The following is a 10,706-nucleotide window of genomic DNA, read 5'->3' on the forward strand; positions in this document are numbered from 1 at the left end:
ACTGGAGAGGATCTGCAAGGAGGAATGGCAGAGGATACCCAAATCCAGATGTGAAAAACTTGTTGCATCTTTCCCAAAACGACTCATGGCTGTATTAGATCAAAAGGGTGCTTCTACTAAATACTGAGCAAAGGGTCTGAATACTTATGACCATGTGATATTTCAGTTTTTCTTTTTTTAAAAATTTGCAAAAATTTCTACATTTCTGTTTTTTTTCTGTCAAGATGGGGTGCTGAGTGTACATTACTGAGAAATAAAATGAACTTTTTTGAGTTTTGGAAAATGGCTGCAATGAAACAAAGAGTGAAAAATTTAAAGGGGTCTGAATACTTTCCGTACCCACTGTATATATATATATAACAGTCACATGAATGTGACCAAAAGAGACTTTTAATTATCTAAAACAAATGTGTATATATACGAGGTATAAAGGTAACGAAACTAACACGACCCCAGACAGTGAAGCATGCGTTACAGTAACTGACCTCACATGACCACCCACAACGGAGTCCATCCATGCTTGACACCAGCTGTCTGAAATCCTCCCCCTGCCCAGCTGCACGACTTGTTTTAGTGCATTCTGTCTTTTGTTGCTTCTAATGATCTAGACAATTGTTTTGTCCACCCCGCTTATGATTTTTTGTTTTATTTTGTTTTGTTTTGCTGCAAGCGAGTGAGGTAAGCGAGGGAGAAAACGAACAAATGCTCGTAATTGTTTTGCCATGTTGAGACATATATGGACCTCCACATGCGCGGCCCTGAGGACCCAAGCTCATTTGCATGAAACAGAAAGAATTTGTTTGTATGCCACCCCACGGGTTTTCCAGGAATTGTTTTTAATTTCGTTGAGACTGTGAAATGTTGAGTGAGTGGTAAAGAATAGGGGGCGGGGAGGTTTAATCTATAGGCAGCATTAAACTGCCAACACACATTCCACTGTGGCGAGCAAAACAATATCTATTTTCATCACAAAGATGCTCATTATGAGCAATTACTGAAGCTAAGATGACTCCGTCTGGATGCAGCTAACGTTGCTTACAGAACGCTGTACATAATTGTGAATGCATGCATAAAAGCACAAAGGTACTTGAAAAAATTCTCCATATTAGTCTAAAGTCAGTCAAAAATAAAGACTTGTATGTACAGTGTATCAGTATCTGTAAGCTAACTACCACAGCATTTTGGAAGTAGCATTTTTAAATATAACATCGCATTATCTTTGTTGCATAATGTTTTCAGCTTTGTTGCATGTTGTTTTCTTATTTTATATCAATATATCATTAGTGCAATATCGTTTTGTGAATCTGACCTTGTGACAGCATAGCTCGTGGTTCCAAGTGATTTGCTATCATGAATTCATGGTGCTTTCAGCTTCAGTTTCAAGGGGTTGAAACATTAGGTAATTAGCACTAAAGTAAAACGTAAATTAAAAGTACAGCTAAGGCTGAAGGGAATGTCATTAGTTCTGCCGGTATGTGGTCATAAACAAAATATTGGACATATGGAAAGTTTGACCTGGTGATCCCGTCAGGTGAAAGGTCAGGGGATCACCAAAGTGATTACAATTCATTCCAAGGGAAACATGAATGTAGCACGTCATGACAATCCTTTCAACTGTTTTCTTTTGAATCAAAAGGGTCAACCTGCCAATTGCCAACCAGAGTTACTAAGACACAGTGTCTTGGAGCCATGAATGTTTGTAAAAAATAAAAATAATTGTCGATTCATGCAGTAGATGTGGAGTAATTTCCCTAGATAAAAGGAACCTGCTGTTGGTAATTTATGCAAAGTCAAGGGATCACCAAAGTTGTTGGAACTTGAATATCTGTACCAGTGTCATGGCCATCCATCCAATAGTTGTCAGGACATTTCACTAAATAAGAAATATGTCAACTTGATGGTGGCGCCGGCGGAAAAGCTAGATAGTGCTTATTCTCTGAGGACCATGAATGTCTGAGCCCAGAGGAGGGCACTGCTGTAGCAGACACTGTTGCTCACACACACTGTTGACCTTGTGTCACTGCTTGCTTTTGATAGGCAGACATTTCACTGCATTCTGCCACGCACGACTATTAACTATGACTACATGCAAAATGTAAGCTGGGATGCTGCTGTGGGAAAATAAACAATTTAAAAGTTCATGCAAAATCACGACACACTAATAAACACATCGTGTTTTGTTGGGACTGTTCATTTTCTAGAGCAAACATACATAGACTTACAACAGTTTTGCTTGTAAAATCTATAACTAGCAGAGTCAACTACTTCAGACTTTCAGTTCATAAATGGACTGGTGTCAGTTATGGGTCCATAAAAACAAATCTTGGTGAGGTACATATATTTATTTTTAGAATAAGGGCAGACAACTAGTGCTTCATTTCAGATGCAGTGTATCAATCTTGAGTGTGTGAGAAGCGTGAAATGCTTTAAACAGCCCACATGATAGTAGAAAAGGAGGTACTTTTATTCAAAGAACTGGTATTATGTCCATTTTATAACTTTGCTTGGAGTTATAGTAAGTGATACATTGAGAAGAAGTTCAGAAGGTTGAGTTCTTACCTGAGGCCTATTCTGGGCTTGAGGGTCTTCTAGCTGATTTGTCTTCATCTTGGTTTTGCGCTCATTCTGGTGTTGTTTCATGGCGGACTCCTGCCAAAACCAAGCATCAAGGGCAGGTCTTTTGGCGAGGGGACTCTCAGTCCCGCGCACCTCTACAACCAGACAAGTACACACAAACCTTTTTAGACAGACAGTTAATCTGCAGCATCTGTACATTAAATCTGCCAAGGTCTTCCCGAAAACAGACTTTGTTTATGTCCAAAGAAAGCTATCCATCCATCCATCCATCCATCCATCGTCAACCGCTTATCCTGCGTACAGGGTCATGAGGGCTGGAGCCAATCCCAGCTGACATCGGGCGAAAGGCGGGGTACACCCTGGACAGGTCGCCAGTCCAAAAAAAGCTATTCAAAGCTAAATCGACCTTTTGGTATACTTTCTATTTTTTATCCAATTGAAACATTTAATACTTTGGAGGTTCACAGAAATGATTCTACTGAGTCACCTCTTTCTTTACCAATCTGAGCCCTGTCTCTTGGGGAAGTAGTTAATGGACAGATGTTACACACACAGAAAACTACCTCATCTTTAGTCATTGCTGCTTTCTTTCAGTATCCATTCTTTAATCTCAAGCTGCTTTTAAAAGCAAACATTTTTTCTAATAACAGGCCCTTTTACAAGTCATCTTAATCCTGGAATTAGAAGACAAAGTCATTCTGTGTCCTCCAGGCATCCTGTGTCCCTCATACCTCATGCCACTAATTCTATACTGGACAGTCAGGCGTTGCAATTGCTGTAATTACAATGGCGACAGTGTGAACAATCCCCATAAGATCTTTTCTGTGAAACAACTACAGTGCTACATCCAACCACTTAGGTTTCTAACACTAGACTAATCATCCAGTTTGCACAGGTCCCCTCTGAGCAGTGGGGTCACGCTGAGTGTTTCCTGCTGCTTGTCATACCAAAGCGTGTTCATCATTTGTTGGACACAAGAGAGACAAAACACAAACAACAAGCGAACAAGTTAATTCAGAACAGAAACAGACGAAGCATGACAGCAAATGAACACAGAATGTCAGTCCCAAAATCAAGACCACTGACTGTGAGTGTAAAACACAAATATATGGGGGGGTTAACATATTTATCAATTTAGCCATCGACATTACAGACATAATGATCCAAGATTGTCTGACACATTCAACAGTAAAACAGACAAGAGCAGTGACTAAAATAAAGAGCCGAGCTCGACTGCTAGTCATAGGTGGTGAGTCCAGACTCGTGAGGAAGCACTTCTGATGAATGCTTTTCATGCTGAGTAAGGATATTTTTAGGGATATCTAACCTACCTGCCAGAGGCTGTGTGTGTGTGTTAGAGAGTTTGTGTGTGTGTGTGTCTGTAATTAGCGTTGTAAAAACAGGAGCTGAACTCTGAGGTTGTAAATCATGGCTGTGAGGGAAAGGCCCCCCAGTGAATCTTCAGAGCTCATGCAATGACACTGTCTGAAGTGTTTCTGTGTGTGTTCACATGTGTCTGTGCACATGAATTTTGGTGCACACACTTCCAGGTGTCACACCCGGGGCACACTGCCTACCTTTACCAGTGCTTGACGGCTATGTCGCTGTACTGCTGCGGCTCACATGCCTGTAGTGTCCACACAGACAGCATTGCTGTCAGCCCTATCTTTCTACTTGAGTTTGCCTTTGATAAATAATAATAATAATAATAATCTTTATTTGTAGAGCACTTTTCAAAAACAAGTTACAAAGTAATTTAACAAGTGTAAATACAATAAACAATACAAGTCTTGTTAACAAATGAAGAGATTCCCTCCACAGAAACGGTAAAGTGCTTTTAATCAGAAACTTTTACAGGAGTCATTGACTTAATAACATTTTAAGTATATATATTTTTTTGTCTGTGACATATTCTACAGATTCTATATTCTACACGTGCAACAGGCATTTGTCTTACATGCTACATTCAGCATTTAAACATTCATATAAACATTTTTCAAGCATTTTTTTTTTCAATTTTACTAATAAGTTGAGAAAATGATTTGTCTGCAATGCAAGTAACAAATGTAGTGGCACAACGGTGTGGATTTGTGCATTTTATATTGGATAAATTTGGAGCTACTCCAAATCCCTCTCTCCTCTCCCAGAGAAGAGCAGGGGTTGTTAAAGATCAACTTCAACAGACTGCTGGGGAGACCCCAAGGGAAGGGGGGGTGAAAGTTGCTTTCTCTAAGTACTATCCCTGACCATAAAACTGGCACCTTTTTGATTCCGAAGCTGATAACGCGGGGCCTGACTGTTAAACTGACAAAGGGACACGAACCAGCGATTAGCATTTCCCTGAACAGCCTATCAAAACTGCCCTCCCTATGTAATCGTGGCAACTGACCTTGCTCTGTGTTTCATTACCCCGTGTAAGGGATACCCCTGTCTCACCTAAGTAGTGACATAACCCAGGAAGCTGAACTTTAAATAACCAAAGACTGGAGTCTCCAAAGACTCAAAGCATTTAATTAAGTTTAATTAAATCTTTAGTTACCTGATTACGTTTGCCTCTATGTGAGTAGTTATGTTAACATGCTGTTGCTATCTGTTGTTGATATTAGTGCTGAAAAGAATCTAAATAAGTTACTTTTGCAGTGTTTTTATTTTCAGCAAGACACTTACTCATCTAATGGAATCAATGCTTGTTCATAATACTTTCCTACAAAATTCCTTTAGAAATGATGATAAAGAAATGTTTTACTATATTCTTAATCGCCAGCTTGAATTTAAGGATGAATAACTAAATTCCCCAGTTCCTAAGGAGAGATGATCTTGGATTAATCTAAGCTTTCCTCATGTAACCTGAGCTCCCCCAAGTGGACGAAATAAGTATTACATACCATCGTGGGAAATGCCGTTAAATGTATAAATATCCTGACCAATAATGTGACAATTGTTTCCTGTTACCAAATGCTTAACTTAGAACGGTACAACCGTTTGACCATTGAGGTGCGATTGTGGAAAATATTTGATTATAATACGTGGAAATAGATTTTCTTTTCTTTTAGACATTAAAGTTTAGAAAGACAGTCCCTCGGGAAACCGGAAACGCCCCCTGGGGGAACCACGCCCCAGACAACAAAAGAGCGACACGCGACGTCGTTCGTTCTCTTTTCTGCTCTCGCTCTCTCTCCCTCTCGGCTCTCTGCCCTCTGGACGCTTCGGCACGCGTGCCTCGCCAGGCAACGCCCTAAGAGTTCGGCCAGCCATTTGTTTGCTTGAAGCTACACACGCGAAGTGCCGCGACATCGATCTGTCCCTCAGTTTGTTTTATTTTCTTTCTTTCTTTTGTTTTGTTAAAGTTATCAGTCCGTTAAGTTACACTGGACTCATTCAGGAACGACCAAGTTCCATTTTAAGCTTTTTCGTCGAGCCAACTTCACCGAGGTCAGACCAAGCCACGTGGTCTCGCCAGCGGCAACGAAGGAAACCTGAAAACAGCCGAATTGCCAGACGGAGGACGGCCAACCCTTGAGGTTTTTCTTCAGTCAGACACGGAGAACCCCGGAGAATCCCTAGCAAGCCAGGATCGGGAAGCTAGCGTGGGACCCGTGCAACAGGCCAAAGCAGGCCGTCGACAAGCCGTAAGACCTAACAAACATTCTGGGGTCAGAGATGTCCCATAATGTTAATATTTTCTTTTAACTCCTTAATTAGTAGCTTATTTTTATTAGTTCTCCTATGCTATGAGTCAAATCCTTCCCACAATCGAACCTCCAGGCTCATTGTGCTGCCATTGTTTATTTACCCTTTTATATCACATTAGTTGGAGAATAAATTCACTGTAATATAATCAAGAAACTGTGTGTGTTGCCTATTTCTATGTCCCTGCCAAGAGAATTGACCCTTTAGATATGAGACTGACTGATTGATTTAAGATAATTGAGCGATTATTAACTAACTGATGACTAGTAATAATTGTATAATTTTGCTGTAGGATTTTGCTATGCAAGCAGTTGCGAGAAGTACAGTTGAGGGTGATGGGAACGTCATTAGTTTTATAGGTATTGTCATAAACAAAGTAGTGAACAAATGGAAATTTGGACCTGTTCTTGAAGGAACTTTAAAGATGAGCTGACTATAATTCAAAGTAATTTCCTTAGATAAATGGAAACTTTGCTGGTGGCACTATATGTTAAGTCAAGGGATCACCAAAGTTTTTCATCTTCTTAAGGACACTTCAATATATGTACCAATGTCAAGGCAATCCATCCAACTGTTGTCAGGAAAGAAGTCAACATGATGGTGGAGCTGGAGGAGAAGCCAGGGAATCCACAAAGTCAATAGTGCTTAATTCTCTGGGGACCATGGAAATGTCTGCGCCAAATCTAATGGAAATCCATTCAATATTTGACGAGAAATCTCACTCTGAACAAAAGTGGTGGATCGAGCCGACATTGACCGTAGATTATAACATCCTTATTCCTTTGTATGATTCTGTGTGACTGTAGCCATTTAGGGAAACTTTTCCAATCTGAAAGTCCACAGGCAAACAGTTAAAACTATGAGGCCACAAATAAGACATTAAAATCTGAAGACTTCAAATTATATTCACTACAGTGTGTGAGCAATGGCTAAAAGTCACAGGCTCCAACCTCCAGCTGAGCACACAAGCCTAGAATTTTTGTTCCAAGTTGTGTTAAGATATTCACAAACAGTGGAGGAATCTCTTGCATGTAGTGAGAGCTTCTGCAGAACACATTAAACATATTCAAGAGAGAGCTTGGCATTTATAATTAAAATATGCTACTGCTCTGAAAAAACTAACAACGTGGCGAAAAGTGATATAGTTTTCTTTACCCCTGGCAAAACTCACTGGACAGGAATGTTAAAATGCTAACCGAAGAGCAAATATTGACAGGTTATAAAAGTGTAAAAGCCCCAATGTATGTCTATAGCTGTGTTTAAGACCTTATTTTCTATAGACACGTATAGGAACTCATGACAACATGTTCCAGGGAGAATAAAAACAACAACACTTCTTTAGCCAACAACTGTCATCTAAATACTGTGTTGTTGAATTTGTCTTTAGTGCCATAGAAACTACCTGTCTCAAGCTGTTGGGAGTGTTGCCTTTGAGCAATGCTTTCATAGTTCACTCATAGCACAGAATGAGTAATGTCTTTCCATAGTTGCTTAGCATTAATGTATTTGCCATGTTTTTGTATACAGTGAAGCTGTGTCTCTAAAACTTCACTGTGCATCCACGGCCAAGAAAGTGGTCTTAACAGTACTTCAAACCATTGTCAGTGTAAATGGTTCCTCTCAAGACACGGCCACTTCAAACACTTTACAGCTGGCAAATGCACAAAAAGCAATTGAATAATGAAGAAGGTTTTGCTTAGCCAGAGATCCCGTTCAAACCTTTTACGGTTAGCTATTTCTTTCAACTCCTGATGTTCCATGTGGCCTTGTGTGTCATCCTAACCAAGTGAAGTTGCTTTTATAGTTTGAAATGAAAACTTTTGCCAATTGGTGCTCCTACAGTGTCAGACTTGCAGATGTGCACTTTAAGGTCAAGGTGATTTTCTCTTACAAAGTTGTACATAAGTGCTCATAATGCTGATTGACACTAAACTTTCAAATGGCTGTCTAGTGTTGTACTGCATGGAACCAATGTCCATATCTAATTTTATTCTTTCAGTTTTTGTGTTGCTAATGTTTTCTCTTTTGTATTGTGTGTTGCATGTGGCTCCTCTTCATTTTGGAGTAACAAATGGCTACTACAGAAGTGTTGATGGAACAGTGGATAAGACACATGGCTTTGCTGTGAGAGACCTGGGTTCAACTCCCCACTGTGACACGTCCACCAATATGTCCCTGGGCAAGATACTTAACCCCTAGTTGCTCTGGAGGCGTACGACCGCCGGCATATAAAGCAACTGTAAGTCGCTTTGGATAAAAGCGTTAGCTAAATGTTATAATGATAACTAACCATAAGTCCTTTCCCATGGCTGTTTCTTCTATATCACACACAAAGTTAATTGTTCAACTCTTGTGGTGTAAATATAATTTAAATTTCTTTACTTTAAAATTCATTAATCAATATTGCTAACAAAGTTTTAACAACGGAAAATGTGGAATGTGAAAGGAGTCGACCGTAGAGACACCCTGCTGCTCTTCTCCCTCTACACCAACGACTGCATCTCATGAGACCCATCTGTCAAACTCCTAGAGTTTGCTGACGACACAACGGAAATTGGCCTCATCCGGGACGGTGACGAGTCGGCCTACAGAAGGGAGGTTGATCAGCTGGTTCTCTGGTGCGTTCAGAACAACCTGGAGCTTAACACGCTCAAAACTGTGGAGATGATCGTGGACTTCAGGAGGAGCCCCCCCACTCTGCCCCCCATCACCATACTCAACAGCCCTGTGTCTGCTGTGGAAACCTTCAGGTTTCTGGGATCCACTATATGCTTGGACCTGAAGTCAGTCAACACTGACACCAGCAGAAGATGTACTTCCTACGCCAGCTCAGGAAGCTCAACCTGCCTAAGGAGCTGCTGATCCAGTTTTACACAGCCATCATCCAGTCTGTCCTCTGCACCTCCATCACTATCTGGTTTGGATCTGCCACCAAAAAGGACAGGAGCAGACTACAACGGACAGTCAGGACTGCAGAAAAGATCATCGATGCCAACCTGCCCTCCATTCAGGATTTATATTCCCACAAGCCATCACTCTGATGAACAGCTGATTTGTGACTCACAGTATCAGGAACAGTTCCTGTGCAATAACCCAGTAACTGTTTACTGGTTACCACTTATTATTTATTCACCATTCTCTATTTCAGAGCTGTTCATATGGTTATATTGTCATTTTGTATATTGTATATTCTGTATATCAAATCCACCTACCTCAATTACACGTGACATGCGCGGTGACCTGGAGGGCAAAACAACAGACCAACATAGCAGCTCACACCACAACTCCTGCGTAGAGACGCACGCCACCAAAGCAGTCAAATTTTATTTGGATCACCTTTCAACTTAAGAAAAAGAAAGAAAGATGAAACTGAAGATATGAAAAAGAAATATATGAAACTGCAAGTGTTGGGCACTTCCAATCCATATAATGTTACAGCATCCGCTGCCGTATTCAGGGGCGCCTTATAGGGGGGAAAAGTTAGGACAATTCCAAGGGCCCCTGACTGAAAGGGGCCCCAAAAAATAGGTAAAAACTAATATCAAATTATATTTATATAAACTATCATCATTGAGTATTTTAAATATAATAATCCAATTACTAATCTCTGTTTTTGGCAAAAGAACTTAAATATCCCCATTGACCAAAAAGTAAACATCCATATTGACCGACCACCCGCCTGTATCTGCATGAAATGGTTTGGTCCTGCCTTAGGGCTCTGATCAGTGATGGTGTTTAGTTGCAGTTAGTAGATGCGTCAGAAATACAGTGATCACAATGTTGCCTAGTAAACCAAAACCTGGTTTTCAAAGAAGGAAAGAGAAGACAAAAGACAGAGAGGAAAGACAAAGGAAAGGATGTCACTCTGTAACCCAGTTTTTCACCAAGAAAGGAGGGCAGTCTTTAGTCTGTGAGTGGTGTTAACCTGTTGGCTTCATGTCCACAGTGAAATAAGCTAGCTAGCTACAGACTAGTGTTAGCCTACATTTAATCAGTGCAGGGAAACCTTTAGCAAGATATTCATATTAAATCATTGTTCCTGCCCCTTTTAGCAGACTAACAACAGATGAGTCAGCAGCACCCCAGTCTCCCCATAACTGTAGCCTCCCTGTCCCAGTGAAGAAGGAGAGCAGCATGGTGTTAGTGCCAATTATCATCATTCCAGGGAGTCTGTGGGGATTTCTCTGTCTCTCTTGCTCTTTTTACCATAACAAAAAAGAAAATGAAATGTTTATTAATGAGAGAAATTCAAACATATTATTCTCTCACATAATGATCATTTAGAAATAAAATAAAAACAACCTTCTGTCTGTACTGTTGGAAACAATGAGTAGCTGCATTTAATTTACAGACAATATTAAAATAATCCAGTTTGATAAGTTCATTTAGATTTAATTATGGCCGTTAAATGACATCTATAGATAGTTCATTTTACCATA

At 40.2% G+C, this 10,706-nt stretch overlaps 1 protein-coding gene across 1 annotated transcript in view; it reads right to left on the reverse strand.

Moving 5' to 3' along the window:
• The window catches only part of LOC123974041 (insulin-like growth factor-binding protein 2), a 21,706-nt gene that overhangs the window by 7,042 nt on the left and 3,958 nt on the right, over positions 1–10,706 (reverse strand). The window contains exons 4-5 of the mRNA XM_046054459.1: positions 4,161–4,204; positions 2,560–2,737 (exon numbers count right to left, since the gene is read on the reverse strand). Coding sequence (XP_045910415.1) covers positions 2,560–2,737; positions 4,161–4,204 — 222 coding nt within the window. The remainder of the gene's footprint in view (positions 1–2,559; positions 2,738–4,160; positions 4,205–10,706) is intronic.

This window comes from Micropterus dolomieu, linkage group LG07 (genome assembly GCF_021292245.1).
Source record: "Micropterus dolomieu isolate WLL.071019.BEF.003 ecotype Adirondacks linkage group LG07, ASM2129224v1, whole genome shotgun sequence".
Lineage (NCBI taxonomy): Eukaryota > Metazoa > Chordata > Actinopteri > Centrarchiformes > Centrarchidae > Micropterus > Micropterus dolomieu.